The sequence below is a fragment of the Dermacentor albipictus genome, chromosome 9 (genome assembly GCF_038994185.2).
Source record: "Dermacentor albipictus isolate Rhodes 1998 colony chromosome 9, USDA_Dalb.pri_finalv2, whole genome shotgun sequence".
NCBI lineage: Eukaryota > Metazoa > Arthropoda > Arachnida > Ixodida > Ixodidae > Dermacentor > Dermacentor albipictus.
In genome coordinates, this window is record NC_091829.1 from 101686690 (window position 1) to 101708512 (window position 21823).

Sequence of the window (21823 nt, forward strand, 5' to 3'; positions counted from 1 at the left end):
GGGTTGTTTGATCATTGTCATCTGTTGCGATGGTTTCACGCTTTTCATTCGAAGCGTTGCGGTTATCGTCTGCCATGTCCCGTGTCTGTGAGCACAAATCTTGTGGCTTGCAAATAAGTGATAGCGACGAGCCACAACAAACAGTATATTTTTACTGAGCCGAAAGCCCTTGCTTACGGATATTCCTCAATGGATCAATCTCCCCTGGGCCTCGAGGAAGCCGTGCGGGATATGAGCAACGCGCCCGCTTGGCTTCGTAGGCAATGGCCTGTCCCTAGCCAGCAGCCGTTGCCTTCATTTTCCTCCACGTCGATGCTACTACAGATTTTACTATTTTTCGTCCGTTCCATGTCGTCGTGTTTCTACTCTTCTTTTATATATTGTCTCATGATTTATCACCATCTGCTCTACATTGAAGAACTTTCCAATAAGGCAAACATCTCTACACATAGCGCACGTTCTTCCTTCTTCGTATAATTTCCCGAAGGCGTTGTGGCGCCAGTCACATTTTTACATTATTACATTTGTAGTGGTGAAACTCACATCACTTCATGCAAAACATTTACGCTGCCCTCAACTTCTCACGAGAGTTCAGTGTCTTTGCGCACTGTCAAACGCTAGACAGAAGTTATACTCGCGGACAACTTCTATGGCTATGAAGGGAAGGCTACGGAGGAAAAGTGCGCTAAAATGAGAGCGCTTCTGAGAAGAGTCCCGAATTTTAAATTACGTTAGTTTAGGCTGCGAAAGACAAAACTTCAACACCTTATTAGCAACAATTAAAGATTGGCTGCTGCTTACCTCAGCTCACCGTGAATAATAATTACAGTTAAATCAGACGTTAACCAAGCGAAACGAAGACTTAACCAGGCAAAACCAAGCGAAACCAAGCGAAACGAAGACCAGGCAACCAGGCAAAACCAAGCTTTCGCTTGGTTTTGCCTGGTTAAGTCTTCGTTTCGCTTGGTTAACGTCTGATTCAGCTGTAATTATAATATTTAGGTATACAGTCATCGTTAAGCCAGCTTTGACGTGTGTGCCTAGGTCGTTTGCTATACATGACTGTGATTAGGCTGGGGTAAACACGCATCGTTCGACAGTGCCACGCCTGTTCTGCCAAAGGAAAAGCGCATGTGCTGGACATGCAAAGACACGCTGCGAACATGCGCAACCTCAAATCACAAACACACAGGGCGTGAACACGGTCGCTACATTCATCTCGGCGGTGCGGCGCATGTTCCGTGCCGGATCCTCCCCAGTGAAGCAGTTCGCCGGGTGATATCCGCGGGGTGGTCAGAAGTAGCTTGGTCACGACGACTCAAAGCCTGAAGCTCCCGCCCAACGCTCGGAGAAGACGGCTCCTCTTTCCTCTCTTTCACGCTCCCTCCTCGAGGCTACGCCGCCTGCACCGCTCGAACGCAGCAACGGCGCCAACATGCGTTCCTCCTCACTCCGTAGACGCTGCTCAAGCGAAAATGGCGCTGGAGCACGACTCTGAACAAACGAAGCCGGCGCGAGGTCCCACGTGATGCTATTAGGCTAATAGCAATACAGCTTCGGCCTCGGCCAGAGCGCGCGAGGAGGAAGCGGCACTCTTCTCAAGCGAAAATGGCGGTGAAGCACGACTGTAAACATAGAGGAAGGAAACTGAGGAGAGGCCCTACCCCCTCCGCGCGCTAGGAGAAATTCGTGGAGGAAATGACGTAGAAGGTTTTGCTCTTTTTTTCATATTTTTCATTTCTTTGCCATGGCGGCCACGCCTTTCGGGCCGCAATGGCGGCTTTGTTTTGGTTCTGTGCGCTCACACGTGTTGCTCCGTAGGTTTCGTACCGTGGTAAAGGCGCTGTGCGGGGAGGTTCACGTTGGTCTCCGTGTTTTTTTGCCCTGCGTTAGCTGGACCATGCTTTCCCGGATTTCGCTGTGGCCAGGTGGGACACGAGTACCTAAAGTTCATGAAATGAACGCGCATGCAACGCTGTACGCAATGTACCGCACCACGGCAATGGCAACGGACGAAGGAACATCCGCGGGAAATATTGCTCTCTTTGGCGGAATCATGCTACCGTGCTAACGATTGTTTAGTATTGCTGCTGAGCGCGCGCGTCCGAGCACCACGGTTGCGCGCAGCGCCGCGTGCTTTCTCGATAAATGTAAACAAGAGAGGAGAGCTGGCCTGATAGGCGGAGCAATGCCATGAGCAACGCCAACTTCTGGCTTCACTTTAGCTTCACAAAGTGTGACGTCAGGGCCTCTCCTGAGTTTCCTTCCTCCGTGACTGTAAACAAGCAAAGCCGGCGCGACGCACCCAAGTGATGCTATTAGGCCAAGAGCGATGAGGCGTCGGCTTGGGCCAGAGCGCGCGAGGAGGAGGCGGCACTCTTCTCAAGTGAAAATTGCGTTGAATCACGACTGTAAACAAACGAAGCCGGCGCGAGGGCCCACGTGATGCTATTGGGCCAATTGCGACGCGGCCTCGTCCAGAGCGCGCGACGAAGAGGCGGCATTCTTCAAAGCATGTCGCCACTTTACGAAGTTTAAGGAGCTTTGCTCGAAGCCAGGCGCGCGGCGAGTGACGTTTTGAGGCGCGGACCCAGCTGTGGAGAGCGCATGGGTCTTGTCAAGTGATGCGTTCTCAAGGCTACGGCGCAGCTGGGGTCAAACGAAGGTCAAATTCACGGCGACAGCGACACTGTGCTCGACGACGTTAGTAAAGCGTTTGCTTTAAGAAGACGAAACACACCACTGAATGCAAAGGTTTACTTATTCAGCGGCTTTTCCTTTCCGCGTCTGCGCGAACGCGAAAGCGTCACGTGGTAGCTCCATCCATTCAGCGTCTGTTACGAGCAAGCAAACACACTTTCAAACGCTGGCGGACTACTTGGCATTGCAACCATGTGCAGAAGCTTCCGCCCCTGTAGCCTTGGCTTCACAGCCTCAGAAAGTTGTCCGGAAGTATAGTGAGCATTGAAAGTATAGCATGACTCTTAGACTAGTTGAAAAATTCACATGTCGTTTCTGTGCAAAGCAAAATTACTGACAACGTGATTGCAAAAGCTATTAAGGTCCGGCTGGCAAATGCCCGAATGTTTTTTTTTTTTGGCCGTTGATGATACAATTCAGGTCATACACTTTGTCCTTGCCCAACATGTGCAATTATCGGTAGTCATTGTTGTCCTCTGCTGTTCCAACGTTGTCTAAGCAATAGGTCACCTTGCATCATATTGAATCCGGCGCCGACCCTCTTATTTTATCGTCATACGTAGTTACTGATGTCGCTTTCAACTTATCACACGTAGCCACGAGAAATTAGGCATCTTACACTTGAACCTTTCCTTCTTCCCTCTCCCGACGTCTTCCTTTTTTTCTTTCAAATTTTCCCTCTTGACGGACTATAGTGTTGTCGCAAATTTTGTTGCATTTTCATGCTTCTCAAACTTTCTTGCAAACCAAAATGCTGCAAAATATGAAACGCGTACGCCAGTGAAAGGTCTATTGGGGAAACTGTTATCCATCTATGTACACACCTGACGAGTTTTTCCAGAATTGATATTGGCGGACTGCGGTGTGGCAATACGAAACTGAAATCACCACCGGATGTTGTGCTCTTTCTTCTATGCACCCATTGTGTCCCATTGATAGGCTGTTATAAAAAATACCAAGCTGCATGATAAAAAAAGCAAGATTTTGGCCATTCATTTGGTTCACATGGCTTTACATCCTTGTAATGCAAATCGCCCAGCTATTCTCTTTCATTAGTTGTTCATGAGGCATGGGTAATGTTATAGAAAAAGAAGCTAGCAGACTTACGTGACTTTGCAGAATCAGAACCATATTTCCATCGAAGCTGTTTCTTTAGGCAGTTTCAATAAAAACTTCAGTTGCCTGTAGTTAGGTAATAAAATTTTAAACTTTTCCTTATACAACTGGTCCGAGTGAAACTTTATAGAGCGTATAAATTTTCGGGCGTGTTGTAAAAAAATGTTTTAGTTCAAATAATTCATCGACAAACATTTTACTTTGTGAGGCCATACTTTTCCCTTTTCCTTTAACCTAAACGGGATCTGGTCGCCGCTTGCAGTGTGACTAGGGTTGGAGGCTGAGTTTGGCGTTGTTGCTAAAACAGTTCGAACCCTCTAGCTAACCTGCATACACAACATACTGCTGAGGTTGTAATTTGCCCGCAAACCTCGCCACTGCGTTTGCACGTTACCTATACATTGCCTATGCATTTCAACACGGAGAAACGAGGTGCCTTTTGTTGTTCACCGCGGATGCCCGGGCGACCTACATCGAATCGCGTATAACGCTAAAAGTGAGAAGGAAAACGAGTGTTTGGTAAAAGCTTGCTAAACTTGTATTCAAGCCAGGAACGTTATGGCTTTGTCACTCACTGTACCAAAAATGACCCCCCCTCCCCCTCGCACCGCTTCCCAGCAAACAAGAACTTGATGTCAAATAAGCTATCTAATCTTGGAAGCATAACTGATAGCGGCAGTTATTACACTTTGGAATATTTAATTTTTTCTCGAGCGGAGTGTGCATTCCAGAGGAATAAAACTTGCTACACATATCTGCCGTATATCCTCTCTCCTATTTTTGCTACATCTAATCCTAATGCAACTTGTTTTTCTGCCCGAGAAAAAGGCAGTATTTGGTGCACTCGCAAAAACACTAACATCTCAGAATGCTAGCATGCGCAACCCATTGAAGAAAGCTCAATAAAGCTACCCACTTTCAATTTTGCCTACACATCACCCATTGCCTGTCACTTACTTTTGACAAGCAGAAACAAGGTATACTACCTACTATATTTCAAGCGATTCACAAGGCATTAATATTTCTTTTTCTGGGAAAGCGTTACGAGAAAAATGTTCGCCGCAACCACCCGGAAGGTGTTTCTCATTCCATTCGCGAAATTATTATTTTTTTAGCCGTGGAAATGCCTAAAACACTTAGAAATGTCGAAGCGCACCGTATATAAGCTAGCCATACCCTCACGCCAAATCCAAGAAGTAGTTACACTCACCAAGGCTAAAGACGCGTTCGCGGTCCCAAATAATTATTCGTCCTGAGCAATCCATGCCCTTTCGCGCTTATCAAAACGAAGCTGCTATGGTGCAAAGAAGGCAGACAATATTTTTTTTGTTTTTTAAAGGGCGAGTGCTTTTTATAGGCGTTGCAGTAAACAAATGGACACTCGGCGAGGAGATGGAGAAGGTCATCCACGTCCACCTGTGTTTGAAATGCGGGTTTTCATTTAAAAACTAATTGTATAAAATATAACTCTCGAAAAAAAAAGGAAACAAGATGAGCATATTGCCTACACTGCCTTGAAGCCCTTGCTTCACATGCAGCATCGAAAAGCAGCGTGAAGACTCCGCAGATCATTCATGAAAGCAGAAACTGTTTTTTTACACACGGAACTATGAAGCGTGTTGTTTTCAGTTGGACCAAATTTTAAAATATTGTCTGTGGTAGATAACACAATTTTAAACCTTGATTTAAATTACTTGATTATGTGGCCATTACTCTTCGGAGAAATGAAAATGCTGATTTGAATAATTAGGATAATTACGGCCAATTAGATTTCAAAGAGTTACATTACGGCGCATTTGAATCCACAACCCAGGACTACTACAGTTTCGAGCTATTGATTTTCCATGTGTCCCACGACATGCATTGGCTGTACAGTTACACTTGTGTTTTAGTGCATATTAAACAGCGTTTTCTTTAAAAAAGTGTAACTTGAACGCCAACGCATCTTGCCAGACCTTTCGGAAGTTAATGTAGAGTTGTAGAATTGGGTACCCAAGTGCCTTGGCAACCTCGAAAAATTTCGTGCTGGAAGTATGCATGCGCAGAGCCCAAGCCAGCGTTAAGTTCTTCCTTTCGCGTTGACTCAAGACCCAAAAATCGGAGACTAGCGAGGCTCCCCAAGCAGTGTTGGGTCTAAAACAGCATGTGCTCAGTGGCTATGGTGTTAGGCTGCTGAGCACGAGGTCGCGGGATTGAATCCCGGCCATGGCGGCCACATTTCGGTGAGGGCGAAAACACCCGTGTACTTAGATTCAACTCCACGTTAAAGAACCCCAGGTGGTCGAAATGTTCGGAGTCCTCCACTACGGCGTGCTCATATTCAGAAACTGGTTTTGGCACGTAAAACCCCATAATTAATTTTTTAAATTTTAAAACAGCATAGCTAACTTGTTGTACTAACGCAGTGATTACGTTTATTACGTTTTATTGTTTGTCGTTTTTGCTCAAAAATACATTCCGTTCGTTTTCACACAAAAAAATATTTCACAAAAAAAAACTTTCAAAAAATTTTTTTTTTTGCGTTCAAACAACCTTTTTCGGTCCTACGGCGTCGCGCGCACTCGACCGTACGCTGTCTGTATTTGACCCATTTCCCAAACTCAGCTGCTCGTCTAAAACTCTGAGCAGCCTACACAACTCGGACTCAGAGTCTTGAGTCCCCAATTCTACAACTCTCGAATATGTCGATCCGGGCGTAGTCATGAGGATTTGTTCCAAGTAGCTGTGCCTTGCATACTCCTATATTTCGTTAACTGAAAAATGGTAGACTCGCCCGAAAGACGAAGTATCCATAGCGATAGCAAATTAGTAAATAGCTCGACAAAGTGAAGATATTAGTGTTATCCGCCGTATAAAGATGCAAACGTTCGCTTACTAACTCAGTTGTCAAGTGCTGTGTCACTCGCACACAGGTAAACAAGGAAAAATCTCGCTCGATGACCGCAGAAACTCGCTGTCAAGACGGTGGAATGAGGAAACGCGGCAGCAGCAGCTAGAGCATTGACTTTTCTGTGCTGTCTCTCGTTTCAACGCGAACTAAACGTCGAAAGCACAGCGCATTAGAAGCTCCCGACAGTCGGCGTGGCATACTTGTCCACATCACAGATCGGTGTGAAGACGGGGAGGGCGCGGGCTCGCATGTTGCGCAGATCGCTTTCAAGAAACGCTGCCCACGCGGCCGCGCCGTAAGCAGCAGCCGAAGAAGTAAAACAAGCCCCCCCCCCCCCCCCCCCCGTGCCTTGTGCGCCATAGAAGGGAAGGCAGTGTGCTCCCGCCCTGCCTTCTTCCGTCGCGCGTGCGAGACTGAGCCGCGATTGTCTTGTAAAATTGTAAAAAAGCCTCGCAGATTTTTTACTCACACATACAGCGTACGGCGTGCGGCGACGCTGTTATCGTGTTTGGACTTGATAGGGAACACCACGGCGACGGCAGAAATGCGCCTGAAGAGTCCACGTAATTGATATCGCAATAATACGTGAGCAATGAATATAATGTGAGCAATGTAAGTGAGGCAAAGCAAAAGGGTGGGTATAAAAATGGATCTGCAGAAAACTAAAGTAATGTTTAACAGTCTCGGGAAGAGAACAGCAGTTTACGATAGGTAGCGAGGCACAGGAATTGGTAAGGGAATAGATCTACTTCTGACAGGTAGTGACCGCCAATCGGGATCATGTGACTGAAATAATCAGAAAAATGAGAATAAGTTGGGGTGCGTTTGGCAGGCATTCTCAGATCATGAACAGCAGGTTGCCATTATCTATCACGAGAAAAGTGTATAACACCTGTGTCTTACCAGTACTCACGTACGGGGCAGAAACCTGGAGGCTCACGAAAAGGGTTCTATTTAAATTGAGGACGATGAAACTAGCCATGGAAAGAAGAAGGATGGTTGTAACATTAAGGGATAAGAAAAGAGTAGATTGGGTGAGGGAACTAACGGGAGTTAATGACATGTTAGTTGAAATCAATACAAAGAAATCGGCATGGGCAGGACATGTAATGGGGAGGGAAGATAACCGCTGATCATTAAGAGTTACGGACTGGATTCCAAAGGAAGGGAAGCGTGGCAGGGAGTGGCAGAAAGTTAGGGTGGGCGGATGAGATTAAGAAGATTGCAGGGACAACATGGCCACAATTATTACATGACCGGTGTAGTGAGACGTACGGGAGAGGCGTTTGCCCTGCAGTGGGCGTAACCAGGCTGATGATGATGATGATGATGGTGGTGAATTTAAATCATTAGAACAGCAAATAACGTCTTTATGTTAATTATTGAATTAGGAATGTTTGATTTCTAGTACAAGTAATGGCCGCCTCAACAAGTAATTTATCTCAAGGATTAGAAATGTGCTATCAGCCACAGTCAAATATTAGACAATTTGGTGTAGCATAAAAAAAAACAATATAGAAAAACCCTATATGTTTTCGAGTGAGCAACAATTTCGTCTTGCCGTGACCTAGATGTGACGGCGGGCGGCAGTTTGCTGGAAGTCGATAGAATGGCGCTGGTCATCTCTAACAACCCTTATTTCGTGCAATGAAGAGAAACACATCTCGAGGACTATGCTTTCGCTAAGCACTAGCACCGAAAACATTTGCGGAATCGAAAGTGTACATCGCAGAGGCCACTTTTTCTATACCACATGCAGGCACGTACCCAGGATAATTTTACGGGGGGGTGGGGGGGGCCAATCCGAGGTAACTTTTCCATGCAAATGAGGGGGGTTCCATTACTAGTACAAATGTTAATAACGCCCACCATTCGCCATAGAAACACCTAAACCCACAAAAAAAGAAGTGAAATAAGATGTATTCTACGGGTACGCCTATGCGATACACCTCTCCTTTACTTGACAAACAAAGAACCACGTCACATGGACTCGCGCAGCAAAGAAGCGCAGGAAGAACACTGCCAAGAAAAAGTAAAGAAGCGAAAGTGTAAAATAAATATTGATTTAGTAGAATAGAACTTAAAAAAGAAACAGCAGTTTGCAACAAAGCCCAATGACCGCGCGAAGTTTATTTACTCCACCAGCCAATCACAGAAGCAAACAAAATGGTCGTCATGCGGCCCCTTCAAAAAGGCGTCGCACTTGATACCTCCAGAGCGTCTACTGTTCCTGAAGAGTCTTCATCGGCGGAACCAATGAGGTGTGCAACAGACATGAACAAAATGTATGGAGTTTGAGCATTTCAATCTTCAAAAGTCTGCGGTGCAGTTTATTTCACTGCTGCACCCGTCATACTCATGAAACTTCACTGCCAAACTGAAGTGAAACTTCACAACAAATAGTTGTAGCGAAGCAAGCATGTTATTTCTATTCAATAGAGAATTAGGCATTCGCCATTCCACTATAATAGGCGAGGGAAAAGATATAAAGTATGCGCTAATAATTGAATTTGGCGGTTTTGAGGGCGTGGACCGGGCTTCATTGCAGACATAAGTTTATCCGACTATAGTAGCGTTTGTTAAATTAGCTCTGGAAGAATTATAGAGAAACGTATATTTGCGGCACAATCACAGTTCTTATGGATCTTTCGTTTTCTGCTTTAACAAGTTAAGTGCCACAACCGACTCGTGTTGTTATTTGGCAAGTTTGTAACGATGCGTGGCCGCCAGTCGCGGACAACCACGTATGGCGCAGGAAGCTGCGATTACAGACATACAGCGCTCACCCCGGAAGGTTAGAAACACACCTGCACAAGCAAAGCAGAGAAGTGGCTACGTTAGGCGGTTCGAATGATAACTGTACAAGCGTCTTTCAGAACACACAGGGTTGACTTCCACTTGCGGCGGCGTTTTCTCTATTTCGATTTTAAATAAGACGTTGGTCCATAAATATTTTGTATAAACGACGGTTAATTTTGTTAATTTTCGCTTTTCCTTCCTGCTTGGCTGTTGCCTTGGCTCTCTCCCTTAGTAGATCGCTTAATTTCTCAAATCCTTGCGACTCTTGTTTCCAGTTGCCAATTTTGCACGAAAAGAGCTGTACAATTAGGGAAAAACCAAACGAGTAAACGGGTGACAGTCATATTGCCTATAAGTTCAAGGGTTATTGCAGGGTTCGATGATGGACGCTGTGCCGCATTATCTTATTTTCCACCTTATTTAGCCCATATCACGGCGAGAATCTTTCAGCGAGAATCTGTCAGCGTCGCGGTAGCCGTTACTCGATGAAATATTGAAGCAAAAGCAAAAGTTAAACTCAATTGGCGTTATCTCTTTCCACGTGCATACAGACCAACTGACCACAAACCGAATCTCTTGCCTGGTCCCTGGATCAGTCTAAACGAAGACGGTTGAACTAACGAAACAACAACGATGCGCGTGACCTTTGAATAGACGCTGACAACTGAGTGCCTCTCGAATTAATCGCGCGGGCACCGAATTGATGCGGAAACTGGGCTTCCCTTTTCAGGAGACGCCGATAACTACAGCCATCGAAAAGGACCGAAAAAGGCAGTAAAATGTTGACCGCCGAATGGTTGTCATCTCTGAACATTGATTTGACAGTTCTTTATGCATGTGTGTGAGAAGTGGTGGCGTAGACGGGAAAGGGGGGGGGGGGGGGTATGTGTCTTTCTTTCGAGGGGGCGAGCCCCCCTGCCCCCCCCCCCCCCCCCCCCCCTCTTCCTTGGGTCGTGCCTGACCACACATCTGAACTCGCGTCCGCGCAGCATACGAATGATGGCCAACCCTACGAGCGCCGTCGCACTTGCCGTCGTGGTCAACCTGGTGGACACTGCTCGGCTGCGAGCTCTGACGGCCCAACCGACGGCGCTGATCGACGTCACCATCGCTTACCTGCCATCGGGCGATCTGCAAAAGGCTCTGGCCTTTGTTGCCTCACGCTTCTTAGCTTGGCAAGAGTGGATGTTCTTCGCTTTCACCTACTCGTTGGCCTTCGCCGCGTACTCCTCGTTTCCGGTGGCCGAGCGGCTGAGTGGAGCCCGAGACGTGCAGCTCATGACGGGAATCTCGGGGGCCGAGTTCATCTTCGCCCACTTTGTCTTCGACTTCCTTCACCACGCCCTGTTCAGCGTGCTGTGGTGCGCCATCCACTACGCTTTCATCTCCTACCCGTTGCGCTCGGCCGGTACGTTCTATGCGCTCTTTGCGTACTCTTTCGGGACGTCGATGTCGCGCCTATGGTTGCGCGGAGTCATTCACCCTGCCCACTCTCCCGAATACAAGTACCGTTGACATTTAAAAAATACCTGAAACTGAAATAGGGCAACACTATGTACAAGGTATCTAAACTTTCTCATTGTTTGATATTTGTGTTCATGTTCAGTCCTTGAGTGCATATCTGTGCCTGTCTATGTTTTCGCCGTTGATTTCCTTACTGTAACCTTTTTTTACTGCCGCCCCGAAGGGGGGCTGCGCGCCCCTGTCAAGCTGCCGTTTGCTCGTGTAGCTTTTACCTGCAGCATCGTACATCCTTTTTGATGGGAAATGAACTTATTATTACTATTATTAAAAAATTAAAGCAGCTATGGTGAAATTAACCTCAACAACATTTTTGCGTCATAATGCTTACTTCGTTAACTTCCTTTGTTTTAAGCCGACTAACCAAATGTTATCCTGTTCTTTTCCATTTTTTTGTTATTGGTGTTATTTCTTTATTCTACAAGTCCCATCAATTTATGTATTTGCTTTTTGGTCATGTGCATCATATCGATAGGACGGTCCTACAAGCCAACTGATGCTTTGACCGGCCTAATTATGCTGCTTTTATTTTTGAGGGCAATATATTATTATTATTATTATTATTATTATTATTATTATTATTATTATTATTATTATTATTATTATTATTATTATTATTATTGCACAGTGGAAGTCGGTCCTTGGCGTACCCCCACATGGAGCCCCGTTACCAACGCATGTCTAGCTGTAACATTTAACTCTAACAAGCCCAACGTGTCTCATTATTATTTGCTACCTTGATTTGGACGCCTGGAAAATTCTGTTGAAATTGACGTTAAGGAGAAAAACAAATTGAGTTGGTTCAGAATATTTCACTTCTACAGTGCCAAAAAGGTCACTGGTGCTGTGAGATGAGGTTGGTAAGCCGGAGAAAAGTGATGGTGATCATATGTGATAATTACGAGTTTTGTGTCATACGCCCGTGCAAATATGTTGCATATTGTTTTCTTTCTATAGGCTTCTTCCTGCTCACTTTCTTGTCCGCTGAGCCTCTAGCAATCGCGTATGGCTACGTGACGGCGGATACCACAGAGACCGCAGGCTCTGCAGTGGGTCGGATTTTTACTACCTTCTTCGTTGGAGGTAAGCAGCAACAGTATCTGCAGGTCGCTGGTGACATTTAACGACACATCCTCTGGAGCCCCTACACATTGTGATGAAGAAAGTTGTGGGTTAATTCTTTCAAGTGAGTCCACATGTGCTTAAGCGCAGAGGGGAAGCAAGGAAGGGCGTTGCGGAAGCTGGTACGTGCCGTCAAAGCAAATTGAAATACGAACAGGAATAAAAGATAATTGATCACAACGCCGGTTACGCGTCATGGCATGGCATTGCAATGTCATGCGCTCCTGTATACGGCTTCTAAGTAGGCTGCCGTTGCAAATGAGCAGGATTGAAGCCTGCAGTAAGCTGCCGTTACAAATGCAAGCGCAAATTTGAAACCAGTTTCAACATAATCGCGTTTGAATTAATCCAATGGTACACGCGATAAATGCTTGGATTTGTTATTGCAACAGTGAAACCACTCCAGCTGCTACAGAGATGGGTGTCCCACACTCTAATCTAATTTACACCATTTGTGTTACCATTTGCACCATTTACCATAGACCATTTACACCATCACTGCACGATAGTGTAAATTGGTCTACGCCTCAAGCTCTCATACCCATAAAGGTGTAAGGGTGTGAGGTATAAAAGGATTCACACCCTTAGGCACGCTTTATGGTGCAAAATAGCTTACACTGCAGATAACATGCAGCAAAACTGTGGATGTTACTAGCACGTTACATGCTCGACTTCATGAACCATACATTCTCATCTCATTGCATAAAGTGTTCGGCGTTCTTTCACCAGAACTGGTCCTAGTGACGTAAAAACACAATCACCATCATCATCAGGCGATCTAGATGGCACCTTGCCTGTGATTCTGTTTCGCTAGAGACGTCACGCGAGTTTTCTATTGTCTTTCTTATCTGTAATGAAGGAGATGACCATCGGTGAGATTCTTCCTTTGCGGAGTTTTAACGAAGCCAAGGGTACTATTTTAGACGTCGGCAAATTCCCTTATGCTGTCCAACTCTGTAGCGGCAGTATTTTCAACTATCGTGAGGCAATTAGCAGCTCCCTGGGCCAATCAGAGCTGTGAAGGTAGTGAATTCAACAACGTGGTGGAAGTCGCCGATAACCAGGGCTACTTTGTAGCGATGCCTTTTTCGATTTACATGTACTTCGAAAAGGCATTAGGACAGAAAGAGGCATCACTACAAAATAGCGTTGCCAAAATAGAACCTTAGCATGACAGTGAGTAGAAGCCAAGAAGGCCGCCCTTAATTACAACAGGTCATAGCTTTAGTTGTTGGCATGCTACGGGATTACGCTTCCACGAAGCAAGTAACCCGACAATTTATCCATGCAGACAAACGTACGAGAACAAGAAATGGAAATTTTTCCGTGTGTCGGGCTCTGTAGCGCTCCAGCGTATATCTTAATTCAGATAACAGAATTGAGATGCCCCTAAAATTTTCCCGGCAGTATTTGCGAAGCACTTTTTACCTGGCGCAAGGACATCCACCATTAAAAATTATGTTGATCCAACGCACTTTGGGTATTGATGTAAGCAATGCTTTGTATGCTATTTGGGTTGACTCACGATAATTAGCGGTAATGTTGCCGGCGAATGTGTAATTTCTTAAGCGTTTAGTACAATATGCCAGTGGTGAGTAGATGTCAAACGTTACCTTGCGGGCACCACTGCTCTTTGTCTGCGTAGTTCTTAGAACACACAGGGAGGCGTGTTTGCTTGAGGCGTTGTGCGTCGTTGTTTATAATCATTGATAAGGCAGACCATTATCATTGTCTCACATGGCACAACCTGTCACGGCAGAAATATACAGAGGAACATTTTCTCAACAACATCTATTCAGCAAGGGGACTGCTGTTGCGCATTCTAGTGCTGGAAAGGAGCGTTAAGACATTCGACATACGGACGCGGCAGCACAGCGTGATTCTTCACCAACGCTACCGGCAGAGACACCCGCTCTAAGCTCTCTCTTCAAGCTATCTACCATAATTTACAATATCTATGGGGTGTATTATTTAGGCTATCACAGCCCAGCATACAACCTCCACAGCCCAGCACCTGCATTTTTCTCGCATAGGAAAGCAAGCCCAGCACGTGCAATGCGCACAACCTGCGAAACGCACAACCGCGCAGGCGCCGGTCGGGATGCGCGAAGGCGAGCGTCATCTGCAGATGCTGCATGAAAGCCAGAGGCATGCGCGAGCTACAATGCTATCTCGTAAACCTGTTCTAAAAAATTCTGTTCCAATTCTGCAGTGAGCCCTCCGCGATTGCTCGAAAAATTTTCTACCCATGCCCCACCGAACCTGTCTGTCACGTGACGTCACTAAAACCACAGAAACGCCCCGTTTCATATGTGTGGACAGCGATTACTATTTAATGAATTTCAAATAAATATTTTTTGATTCGACGCCTTTTTTTGCCCTTAGTAAAACCGGTGCCATTTGACCACTTGCTGTGGGAAAAACGTCGTCGCGTTGCGCCTACTTCGCCTGGATGTCTCGCCACGTCAGAAAGCCACAAAAGATCACCGCGTGAAGGTGACTTGGGGCGCTGCAGCGTAAAACTATTCCAACTTTTCAATCAGCCCTTCAGATTGGTCAAAAACGTTTCTCAACCACCCCCACCCCCTTCGCTTGTCACGCGACGTCACGAAAACCGCGATGGCTCCCCATCTGATATGACGCGAACACACTAATTATGCATCAGTGCACCGAACAAAAAAAAAGTTGTTACTTCTGATTCGACTCCTTTTAGCCATTAACCCTCGGATTATTGGTCAAAAGTTTTCGGGCTGCACCCACTTCACCGCCCTGTCACGCGATGTCTCAAAACCACGAAAACTCACCGAGTCAAAGTGACGTGTACGCTTTAAAGATGCATTAATATGCCGAAAAGAACTACATTTTTTCCTGAATAGCCGGAGACTGCCCCTTCACGAAAGGAATAGAAGATGGTCATCTGCCGATCGCTGTCGCGCTCACTACTCGAAGTTGCCATGAAGCGCGATTTGAGTACAAAAAAAAATGCTTCACAATATAACATTACTGAGACCTTTCAGCACGTATGCGATATTACCCTGCCAATTCGTCTTTGCTGAGGATCCATTTTGGCGGCATTTCTAACCTTCCATTACGCGCCGCCACGATTTTCGCCCAGACACCGTAAGCTAAGGGGAAGCGGACCTGTCGAATACGCCGGCACCAACCTCCTCATCCTGTTATCTATTTTCACTGTGCTGGCTCGGCCCAGCCCGGCCTCATCGGTACTCCCTCCACTTGAGCGAGCTCCTCGCCTCGTCTCAGCCAATTAGATAAGAAAAACTGCCCAATATAGGCAATGCTGTTCGCTTTGAAAGCAAAAGAAAGTGACATCCTCTGAAAGAGAACCGACTTTGATTGAGCTTTTCAAACAACGCTGCTTGTTACCGCCCTATGCTTGCGTCCATGGTAGCGTAAATTTGGCCTCAGGAGATTGCAGTATATAGAGATTGGAATAGTTTTACGTTACAGGGCCCCTAGACCACAACAGCAACAGCAGCGCCCGGAAATTTGAGACAAAAGGCAAAAACAGCGACGCTTGAAAAAAGCTGTAAAAAAAAGTCCACCGGATGGGCAGTTAACATGGAGTAGTCGATAAAATACCTGGCGACAGTGGCCGCGAATATAGCGTCATGAACCAGACGCACGCGACGCGTTAAGAATACGCCTACTCGTGGGTGTCAAGTGGTGGCTGTGCAAGGCCGCCTCGCCGACTCGACAGAGCTGAAAACAGAACAACTTCACCACTGCAACAGGCGCGCAGCAGCAAGTAATGCAGTACGCGTTGGGCGGCATCGGCCACACAGCTTGGTTCCAAGATTCGAAAGAATGGGAAAGCTCTTGCGAACTACAGGCGGGTGGAACGTGATAGGTACGCTTTTCGTTGGTGAACGACAAAGAACACACGTTCCTTTTCTTCATTGGCGTCTAATATTTCGTGATACGTCCCTGCTCAACTTTCGCCTAAAAGTTGGTAGCTAAGAATGATAATCTTAGAACACATTTTAACAGAATAACTTTATAGTGCGTGTAAGAAGAAACGGCTTACTTCGTCCATTGGCACTATAGTTCAGCGACTCGATTACGGACGTTTAGTTTCCATCCCAGTTTGATTATGGGTGCCGAGTTCGTCGCCGGGCTCTGACTAAAAAAAAACTTGAACATACACCCGACGTAGTTGAGGGCTTCTGTTGCTTTCTGTTTACGCTGGCAATGCTGGGCTCCACAGAGTCACGGCGGCTGTAGAGGGAGTTCACATTCGCTTCCGAGAAATATTTTTGCAGTCGAATAAGCATAATAGTAACCCATTGCGACTGAGTCGTTCGAAATCGCAGCAATAACAGACGAAACACGCAAGAACCGCACTAATTCAGAAATGACACCGCTACCCTTCGAAGCTGCTGCTGGGAGAAACGGCCATCCGAACATACCAGTTTGCGAAAGAGGGCGTCACTGCGTGCTTGTTCGAGGCTACGTTCCTCCTCGCCAATGAAACGGTCTACAGCCGCCTATGTTAGGCCTAATGGGTCAAGAAATCGAGAATGCATCTTGGAAACAGCGCTGTCGCCAATACTTTGTTGTCGAAGCATCATTGGCTGACTCAAAATGTCATGCAGCATTGGCATCGATGGTACGAAAAAGTGCAGGGCGGCAATTTGTTAGATCCAAAGCGGTGCCGCTTCGGGCAAGGCGTCGTGCCATGTTCAGTCGTGTATGGTTCTGACGTTCAAGTTCATTTCAAGTTCACTTATTTATCACATACATGGAGTTTCAGATGAGTGGTTGGAACGAGGAAAAAAGAAAGCTGCATTAAAAAAAGCTTGACTAGCTCGACGTCCCGGATTCACCAAGGCAGCATGACAACAAACAAAATATACATTTCAACGTCGGTGTGAAATGAGAAAACATGATATCCACAGAAAGAATATTTTACGAAAAGTGAACTTTAGCTGTGAACATACTCGTACTTAACACAGCATGATTGAAACAGAAGTGTTAGAGAGTGTGCAAGCGTTTACTTAAGAAATCTTGAATTCATTTAATGTCTTCGACAAGCAATGACCTAATGTTTGAAAGCCATATTTTGTGCGTGGCCGTGGCACATACCATTGTTCTGAGTGTCTGTTTAGGCGCGAAGAAGGATTTAGTTGCAAGTTAGCTACACTGGGTAAGTAAACGCAATTTTTACAACGTCAGATCTAAAGGGAAGTAATAAAGTCTATTCATATAGCCCGTTTAATTTAGTTACTATATTTAACAAATGGCTCTGAAGTATGCGCATAAATCTCTGCCGACACGGCGATCAGCGATCTGTCTGCAGGCTGTTTACGTCGGTGTAGTTGGACGTTGGACAGGGGTGCCGATGAGACGTAAAGCGCTGTCGCCTGCAGTCGGCAGACCTTAATCGGCATCGCGTCGGTCTAGCGTGAACGGGCCTCTACGCCGTCTTGGTGCCGTAGCAGTCATTTATCGTTTCTTTACCTACACCACTTTTACAACAATATAATCACAATATGCATGGCATCAAATGCTATTCGTGGCATCAATGTCAAGAGTGTGATGATCAAATCCTTCATTGAGTCGTGCTGCCATCGTGGTCTTTTCATATCAGGGTATGTATATGAGATGTCAAAAATGATATGCATTCGTAACATGCATGGCATATTATGAGTAGCATGCATGACATAACACGTATTCACAACGTGGATGATATATCATGGTTTTCACGCCCTGTAATAATTTGTCGATGCATGTCATTATTGTGATATGATTTGCGTAAACTACGAAATGAATAATATGACGTGCACTGCTGCGACGTTATTTATGTCGAGTCATTCACATCAGGTAATGTATTGCTAGCTTTGCCCGCACAGGTATGTACTCGTGGTCGTGCATGTCATGAACTGTCATTCCTGTTAACTCACGCATGCATGTCATACATGCAAATCATGTTCGTGCCTGAGATGCCATTCCCCATGCCTTAAGGTACACGATACATTCTTTCATGCATCGGAAATACACATACTGATACACTTCTTGCAAGACGTATCATGGTACAGATACAACATGCTCAAAGAGGATCTGAGATAGTATATAAGATACTTGTATCGTCGATTCCGCCCAGCACATAATGCCATGCGTGCATGCCATACATGTCATGTTTGCGTATCATGCTATCCATGCAATGCCATTCTTTTGATACCACGCGTGTCATGTGATGTCGTTACAATTTGCATCATTCATGACATCACATCATTTATGTCATACGATACGTCATGCGTGCACGTTATTTATGTCACGTCATGCTATTTATGTCACGAAATGTCATTCATGTCATTCGTTTGTGGAAGCTGCGGATTGCGACGTTGATGGAGTTGAAGGCCACGAGAACTCGGCGTCGCCTTCGTTAAGTTGGCTTTTCTGCAGCGTGGAAGAATATCTGACGTCATGATAGGCCACGTGATGGCACTTGGCGAGTACGGGTGCGAAGCGGCGTCAAAAAAACGGAGGTGAAACTTTCCTCTCTTTGGGAGCATTGCAGGGACACTCAGAGACCATTGTATATATGTAAACGGTGGCGCAAAGCTATCATGGGATACCTTAATAAGGTACATCTCTACAGAATTGGTCTAAACGTGGTCGGTCGCAGGTGCGCTACACTAAATGGCACTTCATGGACCTGGGTGAGAGCGGGATGCATGCACAGTAAACAAAGAGCATCGAAATGCGCAAAACGACAAGGGGCCCTTGCGAAATCTTTTTCTGGTGAATGATACCACAACGTCTGTGCCTCGTACATGGGTTTCGGAGGCCAGCCTTGCTTCCAGCTGAGCCGAGCGATGTTACGCGTACAGCGAATGGCAGGAAATTATCGCACCCGCGACAGGCAACAGCAAACCAGGACGGAAACCGATGCGGCTTATAAAGAAAGAAATCGCCGTATTCGAGGAGAAGTAGCATCATCGTTGGACCCCGGGACAAATAGAACATTTTTACCTAATCTTCAAAGCACGAACGTGTTGCAGGTCATGAGACTTGCCCCACTTTGCGGCGTTCCGCAGTACTGAATTCGCCTACTACGTCGCCTCCGAGATTGCCGGCTGAAATCTCCGAGGCCATGCCTGCCTCATCGTGCCGCATATGCGTAACTACTGATACTGACAAGCTAATCTTAGTTTCCCTGGCACTAGATATTTAGGTGCATCTTCCGGGATTTCATTCTCAAGCGAACTTTACAATCCTGTGGCGCCTCTTTGGTTTCCAGGTGCAGCGACTGTAATAGCGAGAACCATTCTTGTGGTGGTGACATCATCAGACACCGTGGACTACGTGGCGATTCTCTTTGGTCCTTATGCGCTGCTGTCCATGCTCCTCAAGGTGTGGAACGACATAACCCAGAGCGAGCAGTGCAAGCTCCTGCGGCAATTGGGTGTCCGTGGCAAAGTGAAAGGTGCAGTACATATATTTGTCCTCTTTACGCAGACGAACGCTTTCTGGCTGCTTGACAGTAGGGCGTAGTGTGCAGCCCCTCCTCGGGAATTTTAAGAAGTCCTGCACACTTCAGCGCTTCAGTCGTCATGTTGAGCTGGATATAACGAAAAGTTTATTATTTTAGTGGAGAACGTGGGCGACAACTATTTCTTTTTGTACAAAGCAGCTTTTTGAGGAAAAGCATATACTTTTCTAAGCCAAGTTTCATAGACTATACAGACTTTCTTTTCTCCTAAAGGTGCTTTCCACACCTGCTTAACTAAAGATGCTGCAAATAATATCGATAATTCTCCGATATGATGTCACCGAACACAATGTTTAATATTAACGAAGGAGGAAATCGAATACGGAAGCGAAAAGGCCTCTTCCCTCGCAATCCAGAAGTATATTGTTTTAAAGCCACAAGTTTGTTCTTCCTCCCACACTGCTTTTTCGGTTCCTGGCCGTTTACGGCCAAGTTGCGACACTAAGTGCCCATGGTATGTGCTCGATATATACACACACACACATATATATATATATATATATATATATATATATATATATATATATATATATATATATATATATATATATAAGTAAATGAAAGGTGGCGGCTGGTCAGTCCCGCACCGCGTTCTACGGTTTGACCACAGACGCCATGCCTTAAAGGGAAGCTGAAACACTTTTCGAAAACAAAAATTAGTTCCCGGCGGGGTTCTACAGCTTTGAATCCACTGAACACGAATATCTCGTTCAAAAAGGACGAAAACAAGCGCAAGCGGTAGTTTTTTGCAAGAAAACACGCACCAGTGCCTCAGGGCATCGCGCGAACGCCGCTGTTGCCCGTGATTGGTCGGGACCGCTGTGACGTCATTCACGGGTATCGCCGGTCGGCGCCACCATTTCAGAGCGCAGCACGCTGTTATGTTCTGGCTTCACAGCTGAGTTGTAAGCATTATAGAACGTTCTCGCTGTCTCGGACGGCTTGTGTTGCGCCGTACATGTTCGAACCAACAGCCAATACAGAAAACGATGGGGGAAACTGCGGCAACGACATGTTGAGCGTGCCAACAGCGAGAGCGATGTGTGCATCTTCTCGCGTGGTTGAAATCTTAGCTGGTACTTATGCTTTTTTTTCATGTAGCTGCATGTTCCAATGATGGGAAAAAGCGCGCTAAAATGTCACTGGCAACTTGCTGCTGAAAGAATGCCAAAGCACTAACTATTCAATAGATTGTAAACACGGGTGCAATTCCGCGATGTCAAGCACCTTGCCGCTGCTTGTCTAAAGTCCTGTGTTTTTTTGCGTGTTTATACACGATCGCGAACATAAGTGCCGCGTTTCAAAGTGGGCATATATAGTGCTGCGAGGCACAGTCATGGAAGTTGCTTATCATACACATCCAAAGATGGCCAGGGAGATTAAATGTGCAATACTCATACTATAGTTTGACGACTTTGCGATTGTGGCTCGACCAAGAATGGGTATGCGTGCTCTATGCTAGTGTTGACATACAGATATTAGGCAGTTTTGGCAACGCCCTGTGGTACACACGGTAACTTTACGGTAACTGCAACCGTACTTCGGATGTCGTTAGGCAAGCCTATACTCCATTTCATACCTCAGGTGCCTACGCTGTGGAAGCTACGCAATAAGTCCGGTCCTCAAAATTTATTACTCCACGTGTTTCCGCTGATGCTTCGCAGCGTGCCAGCGGCGTTTGCTCGCGCCAGCATGCACGTGAAGCTGCCGCGACGGGCTGCAATTGAAAAATACCGGAAAGCAAATTGATTTAAAACAACGTGTCAGCAGCCGTATAAGTACACGGATTGTTTCTGTGGGTAAATTCTTTTTTTTTCATTCAGAACTGAGTTTAAATAACGAATATTTTCAAAAACATTGGGTCAAGAAACACCGAACTCCTTCTAAGTGCGAACGCAGCCAATGCACGATGTATCTCGAGCCTCCACAGCGTTGCACCTGATGCATGAAACGGAGTATAGCAACGCTAGCAACAACGTGTTTCCGCATTTGTCGTAAGGCTATCCGGCTACGCTAAAGCTATGTTACCAGACGTTCATGGCTGCAAATGTTCGCGTCAGTGTAGGCGTAATTGGGATTTCATTAAACTAGGCGCACCTGCATGTGCTGCATATTGATGGAAGATGGAGAGAACGGCTTGTGCTGCCAGGAGGTGCAAGAGA

At 46.0% G+C, this 21823-nt stretch overlaps 1 protein-coding gene across 4 annotated transcripts in view; it reads left to right on the forward strand.

Annotated features, from left to right (window-relative positions):
* LOC139049592 (phospholipid-transporting ATPase ABCA3-like) overlaps nucleotides 1-21823 on the forward strand; it is a 420980-nt gene that overhangs the window by 276537 nt on the left and 122620 nt on the right. For all 4 annotated transcript variants that reach the window (XM_070525151.1, XM_070525150.1, XM_070525152.1 and 1 more), the window contains 3 exons: nucleotides 10495-10913; nucleotides 11984-12109; nucleotides 19410-19595. In XM_070525151.1, coding sequence (XP_070381252.1) covers nucleotides 10495-10913; nucleotides 11984-12109; nucleotides 19410-19595 — 731 coding nt within the window. The remainder of the gene's footprint in view (nucleotides 1-10494; nucleotides 10914-11983; nucleotides 12110-19409; nucleotides 19596-21823) is intronic.